The sequence below is a fragment of the Chlamydomonas reinhardtii genome, chromosome 15 (genome assembly GCF_000002595.2).
Source record: "Chlamydomonas reinhardtii strain CC-503 cw92 mt+ chromosome 15, whole genome shotgun sequence".
NCBI lineage: Eukaryota > Viridiplantae > Chlorophyta > Chlorophyceae > Chlamydomonadales > Chlamydomonadaceae > Chlamydomonas > Chlamydomonas reinhardtii.
The window spans coordinates 1,282,432-1,301,216 of record NC_057018.1 but is presented as its reverse complement, the minus strand read 5'-3'; the positions used below and the strand labels follow the sequence as shown (position 1 = coordinate 1,301,216).

General features: G+C 61.0%; 5 protein-coding genes across 6 annotated transcripts; 4 read left to right on the top strand and 1 right to left on the bottom strand.

Moving 5' to 3' along the window:
- Positions 1-655: 655 nt before the first annotated feature.
- Positions 656-5,077, bottom strand: CHLRE_15g641800v5 (uncharacterized protein). The gene is made up of 7 exons (XM_001703029.2): positions 4,287-5,077; positions 4,128-4,200; positions 3,943-4,043; positions 3,410-3,531; positions 3,058-3,189; positions 2,491-2,532; positions 656-2,045 (listed from the first exon to the last, which is right to left on the bottom strand). The coding sequence occupies exons 2-7, from the start codon at positions 4,157-4,159 to the stop codon at positions 1,923-1,925; spliced, it is 552 nt and encodes a 183-aa protein (XP_001703081.2). The 5' UTR covers positions 4,160-4,200; positions 4,287-5,077; the 3' UTR covers positions 656-1,922.
- A 410-nt stretch (positions 5,078-5,487) lies between these two features.
- CHLRE_15g641750v5 (uncharacterized protein) lies at positions 5,488-10,754 on the top strand. Its single transcript, XM_043070678.1, has 5 exons — positions 5,488-5,800; positions 6,702-8,433; positions 8,686-8,756; positions 9,193-9,289; positions 9,597-10,754. Exons 1-5 carry the CDS (start codon positions 5,735-5,737, stop codon positions 9,758-9,760), a joined length of 2,130 nt encoding a protein of 709 aa, XP_042916536.1. The 5' UTR covers positions 5,488-5,734; the 3' UTR covers positions 9,761-10,754.
- Positions 10,755-11,037: 283 nt separating this feature from the next.
- CHLRE_15g641700v5 (uncharacterized protein) lies at positions 11,038-13,543 on the top strand. The gene is made up of 3 exons (XM_043070677.1): positions 11,038-11,294; positions 11,848-11,916; positions 12,392-13,543. Exons 1-3 carry the CDS (start codon positions 11,121-11,123, stop codon positions 12,659-12,661), a joined length of 513 nt encoding a protein of 170 aa, XP_042916535.1. The 5' UTR covers positions 11,038-11,120; the 3' UTR covers positions 12,662-13,543.
- A 74-nt stretch (positions 13,544-13,617) lies between these two features.
- On the top strand, positions 13,618-15,972 carry CHLRE_15g641674v5 (uncharacterized protein). 2 transcript variants are annotated; one of them, XM_043070675.1, is made up of 1 exon: positions 13,618-15,972. In XM_043070675.1, the coding sequence occupies exon 1, from the start codon at positions 13,756-13,758 to the stop codon at positions 13,951-13,953; it is 198 nt and encodes a 65-aa protein (XP_042916533.1). In that variant the 5' UTR covers positions 13,618-13,755; the 3' UTR covers positions 13,954-15,972. The 2 variants fall into 2 exon arrangements, with proteins under 2 accessions (XP_042916533.1, XP_042916534.1); XM_043070676.1 differs by having other exon boundaries at positions 13,618-15,629.
- CHLRE_15g641662v5 (uncharacterized protein) lies at positions 15,868-18,463 on the top strand. Its single transcript, XM_043070674.1, has 2 exons — positions 15,868-16,330; positions 16,401-18,463. Exons 1-2 carry the CDS (start codon positions 16,182-16,184, stop codon positions 16,579-16,581), a joined length of 330 nt encoding a protein of 109 aa, XP_042916532.1. The 5' UTR covers positions 15,868-16,181; the 3' UTR covers positions 16,582-18,463.
- The last annotated feature ends 322 nt before the right edge of the window (positions 18,464-18,785 follow it).

Genomic DNA, 18,785 nt, shown 5'->3' with positions numbered 1-18,785 from the left:
TTCTGTGTGTGTGTGAAGGATGCCGCCGCGAGTGTGTCATTGCGATGATCCTTTACCAACGGGACCTACTTCGTTATTGGGGCTCGGGCATACCGGTATAAGCTCCTCCCTTCATGCTAGTCGAACCCTGGCGCGTCTGGTCTCATTCGTTGTCACTCCTTGATGTTTGCAACTCTGCATGCACGGCGAGTGCTGCCGGCTTGCCGCAGTCTGGATGTCTCATGCCTGTGGCCCCTCGCACATACAGCGCTCAGGCAGCCCAGCCATCCACATGCTCCGGCCAGTGGGGGGCAGCGGGCCTCCCAACAGCCGGGCTACACCAGGGCTTGCAGCTTTAGGGAGCTGCAAGAAATTGCCCCCAATGTAGGCCCTCAGGCAAGAAAGATTGGGCATTTCCCGGGTGCATTCTGGCCGCGTGAGGCTGCGGATACGGCCCCCGAATCTTGCCAACTACCCCTTTCCGGGGGGGTTCGCGGGGCCCCTGGATGCCGTGGGCGAGAACGTGGTTAGGGCCCTTCTCGCCAGCGGCGGCGGCCTACCGTACCCTGGAAGATGCAAGCCCTGGGCTGCACTCACCAATTAGTCGCGCCCAAGGTCGCGCCTAGTTGCGCTATTGCAGAGCTATTGAATCTTTACTGAGTCATAGGCAGCGGCGCGGAGCGAACGGGACCCAATGCGCGCGGCAAAACCAAGAATGTTTCTCCGCCTTCGGCGGATTTTGGGCACATTTCTACAGTGTAGATAGAAGATACGAGCACAGCGCGCCCTCGGGCGTGTAGGGCACTCATGACGTGCGCACGAACCAGGGGAGGCACGAACACCAGCGCGCATCACGTGACGCCCACGGTTCGCAGAATCCAACGTCGGCCACCACCAGGCCTCCACGGAAGCCCTCGACTGCGTTGGTCCAAAGCCAACGGGCGCCAGAGCAAGAACACGAACAAGGCTGGACTGCCAGCGACTTTTACCCATGGCTGCAAGGGATCCCCATCCGAACACACGTTACACACACCTTGACGCGCCTCCATCTCGATGCACCTGAAATTGGACTACCGAGCAGTACCCCCTCGCCCACTGCTTACACCTGGCCCACCTCGACTTCACGCTCACAGCCGTCACACACGCGCACACACATGCACATGCGCATGCGCCCACACGCACACAAACGCACACATGCACTGTCTTTACGCTTTGGTTTCCTGTGCGACACTCAGAAGTTAGAAGCCCCACTGTCAAGTTGCGTTTCCAGGTACCGGTATGTACGCAGTACCAGCAATGCCCTCTAAGAATAGCAACCCTATTGCCGCTGCTGCTGCCGCTCCTCTCCTCCTGCCCCCGACCTCCTCCTATTGCCACAACGGTCGTCCAGGCCAAAGCGTGCGGCCTCGCACGCAGCTGCGTGCGCCGCCTATCCGCCATGCAAGCACACCACGTGCTTCAAAGACGCGGCCGCCGCTGCTACTGCCACCACCGCCGATCCGCTGCCGTGCTACTGCCGTGTATTTTGCCGCCGGTTACCCGCCCACCCCAGCCGTACGTCCCGCCTTGTCACACACCACCATGCTACTGCCACCGCTGTGCTACTGCCATCCTCGTCCCGGACCGCTGACCAGTCTGCTACAGCCGCACTAACAGCCGCCGGCAGATGCTGCTCGGATCGCTGCCTCAGCCTCAGCTGCCTACCAGCCGCATGGGTAGCCACACCGCCGCCGCCACTGCCGCCGCCGGCGCCGCAGCTGCTGTTTCCGCAGCCATGCGGCTGCTGCTGTTGCTGCTGGCTGCCTTGCCGCCACTTGGCGCCGCATAAAGCCAATCACCGCTGACACCATTCCCACAAACACACACGAATTGACACACGGCGCCATCGCGCCAGCTGCCGCCACTGCCCTGCTACTGCCGTTGACCTCTGCTACTGCCGCCTGCTACCTGCAGCAGCTGCCGCGGCTGCTGCTGCCGGACGAGGGAGCGGACGAGGTCAGTCGCACGGGCTGACTCGCGGCCGACATCTGCTGCTGCTGCAGCAGCTGGGCGTTCGCCTGCTCGCCCTGTAAGAGAAAGAGTGAGCGTGAGCGTGAGAGGCATGACGAGGTGGGGCGGTGGGACACAAACGGTTGGGCAATCCACTAGTTCCCGCAGCCAGCCTTCGTACTCCCGCCCGCCAACGACCCCAGCCCAACTCGACCCGTTGGCGGTCACGCGTCCCCAGTCCTCGGCGTGGGTGAATCAGCACTGTTAAGCCCTTATGCGCTGCGTGTGGCACATGCGGAATGGTCCCACATGCGGAATGGTCCCACATGTGGAAACACGCATACTGCACCCATAACAACTGCACGCGTACGCGCACACACACTCATGCACGCAAACGCACATACGCACGCACACTCATGCACGCAAACGTACACGCGCACACACATACTCTCGTGCACGCACGCACGGACACACACACTCTCCTGCACGCACGCACGCACACACTCATGCACGCACGCGCACCTGCATGCGGTGCAGGACGTCCTTGGCCACCGACAGGAACGCCTGTGCGAGTGGTGGTCGGGTTGCGGAGGGGTGGGTGGAGCGGAAGGGGTGGCGGAGCTCGAGCAGCGGTGGTGGAGAGCGGCTGCAGACCGTGCGACCGGGCTAACAACCGCAGTCCAGGATCACCGATTAGCGATCCTCTGCCACATCCGATTATCCTTACGTCGCATGTGGTAACCGGGTACACCTGCATGCTACCAGGCACCCAACCACACCTAGACCCACATACGCACCCTTGCCGACGCCCACGCCACCCAACCCCACAAAGCAACCCAAGGGCTGTCGTTGCCCGCCACGCACACCCGCACAACCCCTCCCGCACGAGTCGCCTACAAACTCACACCCCCGGACTGCAAACCGTCACCCCGTGTTACGCTTGGACTTGACAATGCCTCGCCGCGCCCGTCCCCAAACCCTTGCAATCCCTACCCCCAAACTCCCCCCGCCCCTGTCTCCCCATCCCCAAGCCTGGTTCTGGGTCTGTGGTTGATTCTTGTGACCGCCACCCCGGCCCCTCCTCCTCACCTCCTCTACGCAAACGTTGTCCTTGGCCGAGGTCTCAAAGAACCTGAAGCCGTACTCGTCCGCTAGCGCCCGGCCGCGCGCCTCGGACACCACCCGCTTTTCGGACAGGTCCAGCTTGTTGCCCACCAGGATCTGTTGAGCGGGAAATGTTGATTTGGTGGGTTGTCGGTCGGTCATTCATGTTGTGTTGTTGTTGCGCTGCCGTGTGGTATGTGCTGGGGCGCAGCCTAGGCCCCGACCAACCAGCCCCCCGAGTTAACTGTATCGCCCATGCTGGCGCCATCCGCGGCCGCACCGCGTTGTCCCTGAATTTTTTTAACACCTCACGTATAACACAAGACCGCAAGCTTACCTTGTTTACGTTATCGCTGGCGTGCTGCTCGATGTTGCGCATCCAGTTGCGCACATTGTTGAAACTGCCCTCATCCGTGATGTCGTAGACCAGGATGATGCCCTGGGCCCCACGGTAGTAGGCTATTACCGTGCGGGAAGAATTTTCGGGAAGGGGGGGAAATTCGGGGAGGGGGGAAAGGCATGCGTCGGTGTGCAATGGGGGTTAGGGGGTGGGTGGGGTTGCTCGGGCTTGTCAGAAATGCCCCAGCCGCGTGGAGCTCCCAGACGCAGCATCTGGAACTGGGACATCGAACGTGCCTCGAGCCAGTCACGGGAACGGCCCCGCCGTGTGACGAAACCCCACGTGCGTGTGTGAAGAAACCTCTACTGTACCCCCAGGTCGGCCCGGTCCCGAAAAGGCTATCGGAGCGGCACGCCGCCTGCCCCATGCCAGCTGCGTCCATGTTTCCAGTGATGCCTATGCCTTGGGCATCCTGTCGACCCTGTCGACCCCGTGCATTGAAGTGGGCGAGGCCCAGCGCTAGGGCTTACCGCTGGTGATGGTGCGGAAGCGCTCTTGCCCCGCCGTGTCCCAGATTTGCAGCTTTACGAGTTTTCCCTCGACGTCCACCTTCTTGATTTTGAAGTCGATGCTGCGCAGCAGAGGCCCGTGAACGGTGAACCCGGCGTGGCGAAGCGTGGACTAGTGCGACGACGAATCCCCGACTCACGCTTACCCTATCGTCGTAATGAATGAGGAAGTGAACATATCATCCGTAAATCGTAGTAGCAAGCATGATTTCCCCACGCCTGCAGCCAAGAGTGCAAGTTAGCGGGAGAGTCGTGCAGCTCCGAACTCAGGCCGAATTCAACCGCCCGCGTACACCACAACCTACCGCTATCTCCAACTAGCAAGAGCTTTATGAGCGCGTCGAAATCTCCTCTCCGCCCTTGTGCCATCTTCGCCCTGCTGTAGCTTCTGGTCTGCTCCTTTTTCGCCCGGCAAATGCGCTATCACAACACAAGTTTATCCTAGAAGTCAATATGGAATTCGGCCCGAAAGGTAGCGCAGGGGTTTCGGTTCAAGCACCAGCAAAACCCGGTTCGAGTTTGAAGCAGTCAAATTAAAAATATAATGATGTATGTGTAAAGCGCAGAATGTGTTATGCACAAACATTGCTAGCGGCCGCACCTGTAAGGGTTCGAGCATCCGGGCCCCAGCAAGCGCCACGCCACGTCGTAGCTCCAGTTACCCCTTGGCCACCTAACCTTGCACCTCGGCGACCGCGCCACTCGCAGGTGGTCTTGTTTCATACCAGCGCAAAGCTTTGCGTGATACCGGTTTCAACCGCAGCACAGTCAATAACAAGCGACGTTTCCCCAGTCAAAACTCTCACACACTCACAGCCCAACCCGAGTTCATTGGGGAGCGTGCCCATACACGCCGCAACGTCCAACTTAGCCCTTGAGCCCAGTAAAATCGGCGGCCTGAGTCATAGTAAGCCCGGCTTGGGCCAGCCTTCAACCGGCGCGCTCGAGTCCACTGGGGTCTAGACAACATCATGGGCCGCGAAGCCCTGAACATTTTTGCTAGCCACGAGGTTTCCGTGCACGCGGGTCGCAATATTGTTGCCGACACGTCCAGCAGGATCCTGCCTTAGGCCAGTCCCAGTAGCTCAGGAAAGAGATACGGTAACCCAAGCATTTCGGTAACCCCCCAGCACGGGGGACGAGCCAGCAGCCCACAGCAGGGCAGCAGGCCTGCATGTAGCATGCGCCTCAAGGCAATTGAAAGCATGAAGGGGAGCGGAACTGGCCGCTGGCGAGCAAAGGGTGCGGCCAGCCATCCTCACAACGGGCTTGGTCTGGCAATGCTCTGAGCAGGCCACCTGATGCTTACATTTGGCGCCCTCGTTACTGCTCTCCAAGTAACGTGCATTTGTGGTATTCAAGGATTCTGATCCGCACATCGTCCGACGGCCTCAAGGCGTCGCAGGAGGGCGTCGCAGGAAGGTGGGGCAATCGGGTCGGCGTGCCAGCTCACACGTCAGCATTTAAACTCCCAATCTTCCAGGTTATGTCCAATCACCTATAGATACACCATACACTCGAAACCTGTATACAAGCGATTGCACTTCATAAGAGCGACCTAACCTCTGGCAAGCTCTTCCGGGACAACCCCACCCAGCCTCACAGAGGCCAGAATGTAGCTCGCCTGTGTCTCTGCACGATCAAACCAAGCTTGTTTCACTAGCGTTATACCCAGAATATCGTTTGGGCTCTCCGCCCACGGGTCGCAATCCTGTTTAGCAGTCGCGAACTCGCCAGACCCGCGCAGAAGGCAATGGCGACGCCATCAGGCTCCAGCAATGCTATCAAGCCGGGCGCAGAAGCTCTGGCAGCTCTGCAGGTGAGCGAAGCTATGGGCATCCCCCTCCACCGCATCCTCGATCCATCGCGGTTGTACCCACTCGTTCCTCTCGCTGCACTTGAGGCTTCCCCACGCTCGCGGCTCTGTGACACGTGGCAGGATGCGTAGAGGTTGTTGCGGCGGATGGGGCCTGACCCTATTGGGAAGGCACTGGGAGCGGGGCGGGGGTTGCTTCGGGCAGGCCGGTGCCAGGGACCGCAGGCGCACTGGCACCGCAGCCGCACTTTCACCGCGTCGGAATGCTTTGGGTCATTTGGCGGGCGGCGTGTGTGTGTGCACAGGGGTGGCGTCACATGAGGTGTTTTGAAAAGGAGGGCGCGGAAAGCCGCGGGGCAACTAGGCAGAACACGCAGGGGAAGTCGGCACCACGTGCATTCGCCTTCAGCACTTGCAGAGAGACGTGCGGGGTGGGGTGAGGGGGCGGCGCTAGGAGCGGTGCTCGGGACGGGTTTGGGCTTGGCGGGAGGCTGTGCGCAGGAGCCGGCCCGCCCGCGTGCCGCTAAAGCCGCAGCACAACAGCCACAGCTTTACCCACCTGCCTCGACGACCTACAGTTCTGCAACCTCCGCCAGCTCCGCCCAAACACGCCCCATGGTCAAAACCCTCCCGCCCCATTCCACCCATTCCACAACATGCACGCGCTTCCCGTTCCCGCCCCTTCACACCCCTGATGCCAGGGCTGGGTGCAGTGTGTTCCTCGGGGCTCCAACTACATCAGCCGCTTGCTCCCTTTGTCATTCACCCCTGCAGCCCTTCCCCTTCCCAATTCCTTCCCCTTCCCTACAACGCGCCTGCTGTACTACTGTTCCTGGGTACGCCTAACCCCTTGTACCGTCTACCACCTTCTTAACTTATTATGTACATGAATTCCCCACCTCAGGTCGAGCTTCAGGCCCTCAAGGCCACATGGGGCAAGCGGCTGCATCTGACTAAGACCGCGCCCACGGCGGCGCCCGCCACCGCGCCCTTCCCCATCGCCCTCACCTTTGACGTGGATCCGCCCTCGGCGGTTTCGGATCACTATGACGTCGGCACGATCCAAATCCGGATCCAATTGCTCAGCCCGGCGGCGCTGCAAGCGGCGGCGGTGGCGGCGGAGCCACCGCCGCAACAAAACCAACCGCTTCTGCCGCCGGGGCTGAAGTTGGCGGTTGTGTCGGACCAACTGCCGCGGCGGCTCCGCGCGCACATGGCGGTTGAGCTGGCGGCGGCCTGGCGGCGCGCGCTGTCGGACCAACCGCCCAACCAACCGCCAGCGACGGCGCCGGCAGTAGCCGTTGGCCGGCTGCGGCTGGGCGCCGCCGCCGAGGAGCTGCGGCGGCGCTTCGTGCAACTGCTAACCGCCGTACCGGGCGTTATCGAGCCGTACCAGAGTGAGGATGCGTACGGCGCAACCGTACGGCGTTACGCGGTCGTTAACAATGACAGCGCGGAGGGTGACGGCGCTGCGGATGGGGAGGTGGCGGGGGAGGTGGGCGGTGGCGAGGCGGAGGAGGCGGCGGCAGGTGGGCAGGCGGCGGCGGGCGTCCCAGAGGCGTCGGCGATGGATGAAGGAGCGGCTGCAAATGCAGTTGCTGTCGATGGCACTCAGTTAACCGGCACTTACTCCAATGGCAAAGCCCACGCCGCTCACGCTGCGGCCGCTCCTGCGGCGGCGGCGGCGGCAACGCCGGCGGCACCCGCAGCAGCACTCGCAGTAGCACCCTTAGCTACTGCCGCTACAGCCGGGATGCAGTCTGCTGCCAGCAGCGTAGCGGGCGGGGTAGCGGGGCCGGTGGCGGCTGCAGCTCAAGGGGCGTCAGCAGCCGCGTCGCAAGCGGCAGTAGCAGCGCCGGCGGTCGGGTCGGCGGCACCAGCAGCGGGGGGCAGGAGCGGCAGTAGCACGGGTGGAGCCACAGCCGGAGCCGGGGGCATCAAGGTACTCAAGGCGGCAGTGAAGCCGCCGCTACTACAGCCGCAGCAGCAGCAGAGGCAGCAGGCTCCTGCTACTGCCGCCGTGCTGCCGCCACCGCCACCGCCCACGGCCAACACGGCGGCTGCGGCGCTGCCACCGCCGCCACAGCTACAGCCGCCGCCACAGCTACAGCCGCCGCCAGGGCTGCTGTCGTACGGCGTGGCTCTCAAGGAGCTGGAGTACGTACGACGGCGCTACAGCCAGCTGTGCACCGTACGGCTGCACCGCGACGACGACAACGGCGGCGGCGGCGGCGCTACTGCTACTGCCGGTGCTACTGCCGGCGCGGCTTCTGCAGACGGTGGGAATGCTGGCGGCAGCAGCAGCGCGGCGGCGCTGCTACAGCCGGGCTGCCTGACCACGCTTGAGGTGGAGCTACTGCCGACCGATCCCGACTGGACGCACCCGCCCATCCGCGTCGTGGGACAGCTGCTGCCGGTCCGCGGTGCTGCTGCTACAGCCGGCGGCGGCGGCGGCGGCGGCCGCAGGCGCGGCGGCGCCGCCGGCAGTAGCAGCCGGCGGCGGGGAGGCGGCGGCGGCGGCGGCAGTAGCAGCAACGCCCGGGGAGCTGTGCTACAGCTGGGACAGCCGCTGCCGGGGCTGGGGACGTGCAAGCACTACCGCCACTCGTATCGGTGGCTGCGGTTCCCGTGCTGCGGTGGGTGCGGGATTGGGTAGTGTGTTTGTGTATGTGTTTGTGTTTGTGTTTTGTGTAGCGGGTTTGGGTTTGCCCCTGTGTCTTGGCGTGTGTCGCATTATGGGGGGCTTTGCCTCTTGAGCGGAGGAGCTCCTTCCCCGGGTTTGGCACGGCAGCGCGTGCCCTCCCTGGCCGCTGCACCTCTACAAGCTCATCGCAGGCATTAGCAATCATCACATGGTCACGCACACTCCCGCACGCTCCCTCCCCCAGGCGCCCGCTACGCCTGCGACTTGTGCCACGAGGAGGGAGCGCCCGACGGCCACCCCGCAGTGTGGGCGCAGGTGTGTGTTGTTGTATGTGCGTGCGTGTGTGTGTGGGAAGGGGGGAGGTCTAGATACCGGCCAACCTAAACCGAACCCGATGCATTAGAGCGAGGAGGAGAGCGTGGCATATGCCTTGACAATAGTTGGTGACCCCCGGGGGAATTCCTTGCATGGGTAACAGGATATCGTACAAGCAGGGGAGCCAGGGGACAGCAAGTACTAAACACACATGGGGGGGCGGGAGTAAGGCAAGACCCCGCACCAGGGTGCACGGGTGCGGGCGGGGTGGCGCCGCAGGCGGGCGGTCGCTCCCCTGCCCCCATTGTTGCATGTGCATTTCATCGCCGTGCGCTATTACCGCTTCGCTCTATCATCATCTCCTTTTGCTAACCGCCAACCGCCACTGACGGGTGCCAACCGCTGCCAACCGCTTCCAACCGCCACCAACCGCCAGCGCATGGTGTGTGGCTTCTGCTCACTGGAGCAACCGCTGGGGCTGGCCTGCCGTAACTGCGGGCGACAGCTGGCGAGCACAGCCTCCAATCCCAGCGGTGAGTGTGCCCGTTGTTTCCGTTTGTTGTTGCTGCGGGGTGATTGGTTACCAGGATGACACGTGTGTGTTTGAATGTCCGGTCGCTTGCGTGTGTGGGGCTTGGGCATTCCTGGCGACTGCTTGCACTCCACTCTGCTCCGTGCGCCACGACACACGCACACACCCCATCATCCTCTCCCCTCGCGCGACTCACCTCCCTTCGTGTCGTCTACTTGCCCCCACCCAGTGTGGGCTGGTATCTACAACCCCCACAACCCCAGAACATCATACACAACCCCAAAAAACACACGCCCCCCGCACTGCAGGCCGGCGCACTCGCTTCTGGGAGGGCGGCCAGGGCTGCCGCGACGTGCGGCGCCTTAACCGAAACGACCCGCACAAGTACAAGGGCAAGAACAAGACACAGAGCGCCAAGAGCTCACGCGTTGGGCCCAAACCCTGGAGCGGCGCTGGAGGAGGCGGGAGCTAGGTGTGTGGGGGGGGCAAGGAGGGAGGCAAGCTGGATGGGCGGCCTGGGGCCGGGTTGCAAGAACAGGACCAGTATTTCTGAGGAGGGGCATATTACATGGGCTTAGAAGTTAGTTGGTGACAGTTATAATGCGAAGGGCTCCCACATCAGGCCCAAGCTTTGGAGCTGGGCTGGCGGCGGCGGCGGCGGCGGCGGTGGGGGAGGCTAGCTGTGAGGGGCAGGGACTCACGCAGCAGGCTGGATGGGCGGCCCAGGGCCGGACTGCAATGAAAGGAGAACAATAGCGCTGAGCATGAGCATGAGCGAATTACATGGCTTGAAGTCGCTGCGGCCCCACGAAATCCTTAGCTGGTGACGGTTACCAATGTTGCTTAGAGCTCATGGGTGGGGCCAAAGCCCTGGAGTGGGGCTGGAGGAGCAGGCGGTAGTGGAGAGAGCTAGCTGGTGCTACGCGGGGTGAAATGGAGTAGGTGAAATGGACGAGGAGGGGGACGGAATAACGACGCCGGATGCCGCAATATGTATACATGTTTGGGGTCGTTGTCGTGTGTGTCTGCCCGCTTGTTAGGGCAGTTGCAGGACACAGCGTGCGCCAAGAGCTCGCTCGTGTGGGGGCAGTGGGGCGGGGATCTAGATGGCTTACTTCGTGTGTGTTTTGTGCCAGTGAGTGTGTGGAGCTGGTATTCCCCGTACACGAGCCTCAACGATGATGAAGTGTACGGGGCTGTGCAGAACAAGGAGGCAGTGACTCAGCATGCGTTGGCTGGGCTCCGTAGGGTATGGGAGCGGGGCTACCAGAGCGGGCTCCGCATAACCGCCCTGATAGCATGTGATGGCTCGGCGTCTTCGGGTGCTGGGACTGTCCCCTCTGTAACATCCGCATTCATAACCGCAGTAGTCTTGGGGTGCGGTGCGCCTTTGGCGATTGCTTCTACTTTATTGTCGTGTCCCATGTATCCGCACTCATGTAATCAAAATGTAACCTCAGTCTTCCGTCTCGATCTTCAGGGCATGACTCAAGTCGACAGGAGGCTCGAGGTGCCCTAAGTCTGACGGATTGAAGCCAGACATGGAGCCAGGGTTTTGCACGTTTGGACAGCTTGGCTTTGACTGCGATTGCACACACATGTATGGCGTCAGTGCGTTCATGGCGCGAATCCCTTGGGAAAATGGCAGCGGCGGTGTCAGATCCAGAGGCGATGGTCATGCAGCAAGTGGTGGTCTTCGGGCTTGTAACTCATGTCCATTAGCAGCATTTAGTATGCATTCTTTTCATTGATCCATTGGAATACACATCACCTCCACGCATACATAACAAGCGCTCATCCAAAACCGCATCGCCGAGCACAGCAACTTACAGATGACAACCGCAACAGAACGTAAAAAAGCCGAAACAGAGGCAAAAGCAACAGCAGCGGAGCCGGAGCCCAGCGAACAAGCTGGAGCCGCTGGCGAAGAGGGCGGCGAGGGTGACTCTGCTCGCTGCCCCATCTGCCAATTCATCGAGGCTGGCGAATGCGGGGGTGTGCACAAGGTGGGAGCAGGGGAGGGGCTTCCACGGGCAAAGGGTTTGATGGTGGACGGATGGACGGGAGAATTGCAGCTGTGGGGAATGGTGGGGAAAGGACATGAGCGGGGGTGGGGGGCGCGCCACCGGGCGGGTGGGTGGGGTGTTGGTGGGAAGTGCGTCACTGGGTTGCCGGCCGGAGGGCGCCCCAGGAACCCAGGATTCCGACACAGCCACTCGCGTGATGCTGCTGCTGCGTGCTATGTGGTAGCTTTGTGTGTTGCGCGATGAGCCACGCTGAAGAATGGACTAACCACGCTCTTTGGGTGCACCCAGCCAACCCAAACGAGCCCAACCGCCCCAAACCTCCCTAGTTACCAGCCACACCATCCACACCCATAACCAGACGCGCGCATGAGCGGGAGCCAGCGGGACAGTGGGCGGCGTACGCCGTGTGCCGGGGTGCCCTCAAACCCTGGGCCCAAACCTCCGGGCATCCTTCTCTTTTGCATCGGGTTCGGTTTAATTTGGGCTGGTAATTACAACCCCCACCCCACCCCACCCCGCCCCTCATGAGCAGGAGTGGGTGGCCTGCCGGGAGGAGGCAAAGGCCGCGGGCAAGGACTATATTGACGAGTGTCAGGACAAGGTGAGAGCGGTTGGCGGTTGGTCGGTTATGGCAGCGGTTGTGGCAGTGGAAACGCTTTTAGCGCTTGGTAGGGACGGTTGATGGGGCTGGACGGGGGCTGGACGGGGTACTGTGACGAGTGCCAGGACAAGGCGGGAGCGAGCGGCTTTGTGATGTGTGTGTGTGTGTGTGTGGGGGGGGTGTAAACTCTGAACCAATCCCGTAAGGGAACAGTCGCGCTGCAAGGAGGGGCGGTCGCATGGTTGGTTGGAGGAAGGCAGCAAGGTGGTAGGAGCATTAGGGCCCCGGTGGCCGGCCTGCCTCCGCCCGAATTTAAGCAAACGAATTGCTGCTAGCCCCCCCCCCCACTTGCTGAGTTCGCAGTCACTTCCGGTACATCGCCTCTGCGTCCTCTCAACCATCTCTCCATCACCTCTAGATCACCGCCTGGTTGTTCCCTTGTGGTTTCATATGTTGTTGCCCTGTCTGCTCGCAGTTCAAGTCGTTCCTGCAATGCGCGGTGACGCACCGAGACTACTACGAGCCCTTCCTGGAGATGCTTGGCGGAGTGCCCGACCCAGATGAAGAGGAAGAGGAGGCGGCGGCGGCGGCAGGAGGAGGAGGAGGGGAGGCAGGAGAGGGGCAAGGCAAGCCTGGCACAGCAGCAGGGGCGGCGGCGGCAACGGCACCTGCGGTGGGCACGGCGGGGGGTCCCGCCGGGAAGGCGGCGGCGGGCGGGGCGGTAGGAGCAGGGCAAGGGAGTTGAAAGGGCGGGGGCGGTGATGGTGCACGAGGGGGCGGGCGAGCGCTTGGTGTGCTGCGAGAGGACCGTAAGAGGGTGATGAGATCTGGTCTTGTGTGTGTGTGCGTGTTAGTGTGTCTGCAGGTGCGTGTGTGGGGTGGGTGGCAGCATCGAGGGCGGAGCGGGGCCGAGGAAGTGTATGTGGCAGAGTGGCAGTGGGCACAGTGGTAGTGGGCACAGTCAGGCAGTGGCGAGGCCGTGACGACCATTAAGACGTATAGGAGATGCGTAAGGGAACGAAATGCGTACGATGCCATGCAGGAGCTCATAAGGCCTGCTGGGCGCATGGGCGCATGCGGGCGTATGGGCTCCTTTTCCATGCAACACTTCCGCAACACTCGTCATATGCAGGGCTGATGTGAAAACTGGGCAGGTGGTGAGCGGACTTAACTGAGAGTTAGCTGGGCAGTGTATGTTTAGTAAACGACCAAGTGAACATGAGAGCGTGTGGGCGTGTGGTGGCCGGGGTGGGCTTTGGGCTCGAGTTGAGCGGGTTTAGCTTGCGTCGTGGAACTTATTCGTAGCAAGCACGGCCGCCCGTGGTTGCAGTGGCAATTGTGGCGCCGGAGGGTGCGCGGCGTGTGTCTGTGGGGTGGGCGGGGTCGTGGAGGAACAAGGAGTTGCTGCTGGAACCACTCCTGGCCCCACCCCGGGAAAACTGCGAAAGCCCTGATCAGGTTGCTGGCGTGCCGCCAAAGGAACTCGTCTGCAGCGTGGCGCCGGGCTGTGAGCTCGGTAGCAAAGTCGGGGACCCTTCAAGGGCTGCAGCGGATTGAAGTCGCGGTTCATATTGAAAGGGAATGACGTTTGATGCCACTCGGGCTGGCCTGATTGAACTCCACTACCTCAGCCCCGCTGGACCTGCAGCCCCCGAGCCACACACATCGGGACTACGCTTTCCTGCCCCTTGCCATGTTCCATCACGAGCGCGCCCTGCAATGAGGGCATCATCTGGTCCAAGCACAACTCGAGCAAACTGGAGGCAGCCCTGCAGAAGGCGCACATGCCTGCCCCCAACCCAGCCAACCACATGCACCGCCCTGCACAGCAGCACCTGCATGTCGTACCTCCACAGCCCGGGCATCACCGGTGTGACCATCCTGAAGCCCGCCTTCTTCAAGCAGTACCCGGGTATGGAGTTTGTGTACAGCGGCTCCAACCCTCGCATCTACGTCGGCCGCGTCATGCCCAACCCCGACCCCGCCACCCGTGAGCAGCACCTGGAGATCTGCTACCTGGCGCCCAAAGAGCCCTAGACGGTGGGCTTCCCACCAGCCTTCCCATGGCCGTCCAAACAATATGGAATGGGGCGGACCCCTTCACACAGGGTCCCCCCCATGGTCTGTCTCGATAGGGAGACGCCAGTTATGCAAGTAACTGGTGGGCGGGTCCGACCCCCGCACAGACCGTGGTCATGATCTGTAGGGGCCAATGTGATCACTGGGCAGGTGATGAGCGGAATTAGCTTAGACACGTCCGGCAGGGAAACGTCATGTCAGTTGGTGGGGAACCTGTCAGGTGTGTGTACCTAATAAATGGACCTCTTGTCAGGTAGAGCGGAATTCAGCGGAATTAGCTTGTCGGTCTGTGCGGGGGTCGGACCTGCCCACCAGTTATGACTGGCGTCTCCCTATCGAGACAGACCATGGGGGCAGACTTCAAAACAGACTTCCAAAAGGGTCGTGTCAACTGCCAACGTCGCGTCATCGTGTCGTGCCAACATCGTGTCGTGGACGCGTGACCCTGATCCAAGCTAATTGTGGTCGTGATGTGTAGGGGGCGATGTGACCATTGGACAGGTCGATTGAGCGGAATTAGCTCAGTTGGGAGAGCGTTAGACTGAAGATCTAAAGGTCGCTAGTTCGATCCTGGCATTTCGCACGCTGCAACAGCGTCCCGATACCAGCCCTGAAAGGGGGTGTCTGGTGAGGAACTTCTGGGCTGCCATGGGGTTGGTCCTCGTCTTGGATGTCCGCCGGGTTTCCGGAGCCCATCCTGGCGGATATTGGGAAACACCCCACAAGCAGAACTAGGGGCCAAACGCAGCAGTACGAGGCTCATATGTGCACGCTATGATGTAATAAGCACAAACACAGCGTAGGAGCTAAGTTGCGCATCCGGGCGTGGACGTGTCAGGACATGGCTCCACATTCAACACATGCGCACTGACACAGCTGGGCTCTGAAGCGCTGGTGCGCATGAATTCACATCTAACAAGGCTGCAGATGCACATTGTCCATTCGTCACACAGCAGAGAGTTGAGCGCGGGGTGGTCTGGGTCAAGGGGATTTCCATGGATAGGATCCCGCCCGAACCAAAGTCTCAGAACAGGACCACTGATGGCACGGAGTGGTAGTGCTCGTCAAGAGGAGTCGTTTGACACCACTTTGGTATTAAATGGAGGGGTTTTAACCGCTGAACAACAAGGTTTTGTCCATCAGGGTGTCGGTCGTCCCCTCAAGGGGGGTCCCGGGGGATTTCGGGGCATGGGGTCTGGCACTTTGTTTCCTAACCCCCCCCCCCCCTGACTGAACTACCCGGATACCCGGGAAATCTTTTGCTGGGGTGAGACTAAGAGACTATTGCTGACTAGCTCAAGCTAATTCCGCTCCATGACAACAATGCATTTATGGGTTACAGACCCCTGACCGGTTCCCCACCAACTAACACGACGTTTCCCTGCCAGATGCGAAGTTTTGTTGGTTGACGCGATGTTTCGGGTGCCCATTGCACTCGCCCATTGTATATATTAAACATGGAATATTTTGTAGACTTTATTTTACACTCTACACATGTTAATGACGAGTGTGGTGGAAACGAATGCGTACGTAGACCAGAGCGGATGGCGGAGTGGGCTTGCAGGCGGCACGAGAGTAGGCAGTCAGTAGCGCAAGTTGCGAATTCACATGTTACCTTGTAACCGACGGTAAACGCTGTGGATGGTCGCGCCCATGGCTGGCTGACGGAAAGCGGCTGCTGTATTGGGATGGCTGGGCTGGACGACGGCGGCCGGGTGTTGCTTGGGACTAATAGAAAGGATGTGCCCAAAACCAACCTGGAGAACACCAGCGCCATGTGCATGTGTTTAAACTGGTGGGCGGGTCCAACCCCCGCACAGACCGACAAGCTAATTCCACTATTTTGGTCACTTTGGTGACATGCAAGTTTTCCATACAGTCCATATGGAAGCCTTGTGAGAGCTCAGTCGTGTCTAAGCTAATTCCGCTCAACACCTATACCTGCCCAGAGGTCACATTGGCCGTTACACATCAGTTGGGTGGCAGCAGATCCGGGAGGCGGCGGGAGCGGCTGGAACCGTGGGAGCCACGGGAACCCCGGGAAAAGTGCGCAAGCCCTGATCAGGTTGCTGGCGTGCCGCCACAGGAACTCGTGGTGCCGGGCTGTGAGCTCGTGGCAAAATTGGGGAAGCTTGAAGGGCCGCAGGCCTGCAGCGGGTTGAAGTCGCGGTTCATATTGAAAGGGAATGACGTTGGATGCTGCTCGGGCTGGCCTGATTGAACTCCACTACCTCAGCCCCGCTGGACCTGCAGCCCCCGCGCCCTGCAATGAGGGCATCATCTGGTCCAAGCACAACTCGAGCAAACTGGAGGCAGCCCTGCAGAAGGCGCACATGCCTGCCCCCAACCCAGCCAACCACATGCACCGCCCTGCACAGCAGCACCTGCATGTCGTACCTCCACAGCCCGGGCATCACCGGTGTGACCATCCTGAAGCCCGCCTTCTTCAAGCAGTACCCGGGTATGGAGTTTGTGTACAGCGGCTCCAACCCTCGCATCTACGTCGGCCGTGTCATGCCCAACCCCGACCCCGCCACCCGTGAGCAGCACCTGGAGATCTGCTACCTGGCGCCCAAAGAGCCCTAGACGGTGGGCTTCCCACCGGCCTTCCCACGGCCGTCCAAACAATATGGGATGGGGCGGACCCCTTCACACAGGGTCCCCCCCATGGTCTGTCTCGATATCAAACTTCGGCTTCAGTTCTCGACCAGCCTGATCGTGGACGCACTGGCAAACACTGACACACTCCCAGCATCCTCAATTTGTTCTCAGGAGTTCGAGCGTGCGCTGGAGCAGTTCGAGCTACAGGTCGCAGAACTTGTATTTAGCGCCCCAAGGCAGGCACCGGTGCCACACGCCTCGGCCAACGAGGCACAGACTGCCGCACCCGCGGCGGAGCGGCAGCCCCACGACCTCGCAGTGCTGCGGGTACAGGTGGAGGAGCAACGGGCTGCGCTCGAAGCCGTCAAACGCTCCCTCGCCCGCGTGGGGGATGCGGCCGCTGTGGACGAGAGCAAGATCCTGCTGAAGTCTGTCAGCGGCGAGCTGCTAGAGCGCATCCGGGCGTCCGGGAACCTAGAGACGGTTGCTAGCACGAGTGGGACGTCGGTGAGCGGGCGCTATGTCCGTGCGTGGCAATCGGCAGGGCGGGAGGTGTGGAACGTCGTGGTGATGGTGACGCCCCAGGAACGCAGCGCATTGATCAGGGCCGCACGCCTGGTCCGCAGCACAGGTGTGGTGGTGGCGCCTTACCTGACGTCCGTAGGGTGTGCACTGCGCAAGGAGCAACTCGGAGCTTTCGAAGGGTTTCGAGCAGCAGGGCTGAAGCCCCGATGGAAGGGAGGGGCGGGCATTCGGTGCCGAGGCACCTAATCACCTAGGCTGGCGGGCTAGCAGTTGACGTAGTTGGCATTGAGTAGTACAGTCGAACACGCCTAACTTCGTTGCGCAAAGTAAGTTTCCCGGCGTTATAAGGGCCCACCGGCCCGGGCCACTGGTACTTACGGGGACAGGATAGCACGCATGCTCGTGCACACCACCTTGTAACCAACAACAACAACGATAGGGAGACGCCAGTTATGCAAGTAACTGGTGGGCGGGTCCGACCCCCGCACAGACCAGGGTGAGGGCTTGACACCAAGCTGCGAAAGAGCGGAATTAGCTTAGACACGTCCGGCAGGGAAACGTCGTGTCAGTTGGTGGGGAACCTGTCAGGTGTGTGTACCTAATAAATGGACCTCTTGTCAGGTAGAGCGGAATTCAGCGGAATTAGCTTGTCGGTCTGTGCGGGGGTCGGACCTGCCCACCAGTTATGACTGGCGTCTCCCTATCGAGACAGACCATGGGGGCAGACTTCAAAACAGACTTCCAAAAGGGTCGTGTCAACTGCCAACGTCGCGTCATCGTGTCGTGCCAACATCGTGTCGTGGACGCGTGACCCTGATCCAAGCTAATTGTGGTCGTGATGTGTAGGGGGCGATGTGACCATTGGACAGGTCGATTGAGCGGAATTAGCTCAGTTGGGAGAGCGTTAGACTGAAGATCTAAAGGTCGCTAGTTCGATCCTGGCATTTCGCACGCTGCAACAGCGTCCCGATACCAGCCCTGAAAGGGGACTGAACTACCCGGGCATCCGGGAAATTTTTGTTTTCCCATCGCGAGGGTGAGACTATTGGACTATTGCCGGCATACAGAGGGACATCGGGACACGCGTCGGGTGGGGGAGAACGTAGGGTGGCGCACATCTCGTCACACTGACGAATGATTACATGCTAACAATGTGCCTAGTACACGCATGGTCAATACAGTATACCGAGCTGCTGCGCCCGGTCTCGCGGTGGCCTGCGGTGGCATGTAGTGGCATGTTGACCCTCGCGCGCTCACGCCGCCTTGCACCCCGGATGGTAATAGCTATACGTTTAGCATACGCATGTATAGTTAATTTTGCGCTTACAGTTCTCCGGTTAGGGCAGACGGATGGCTCCCGCCTGTTCGTTCCCCCTGCAGTAAATACAATCAGGCATGCTCCCCGCTCTGAGAAGGCTTCCCGTCTGTTCCCGCCGGACTCCTCGCTGCAACCTGTAGGCACACTTCGGCCCCACCATACGAACTGGCGCGGACTTGGGCGCCAGACGGATTCAAGCGCAAATTGTGTGTGCACGCCGCGAGCGGGAAGGGGCGCGTAGCCGCCGACTGGCCGGCTCCCTCGGTTAGGCATGAGAGCTGACTGTGCAAGATGAGCGATTGCGTTTGATGGTGGCGGCAGTGCGGCACACCGCTGCGTGGATGCA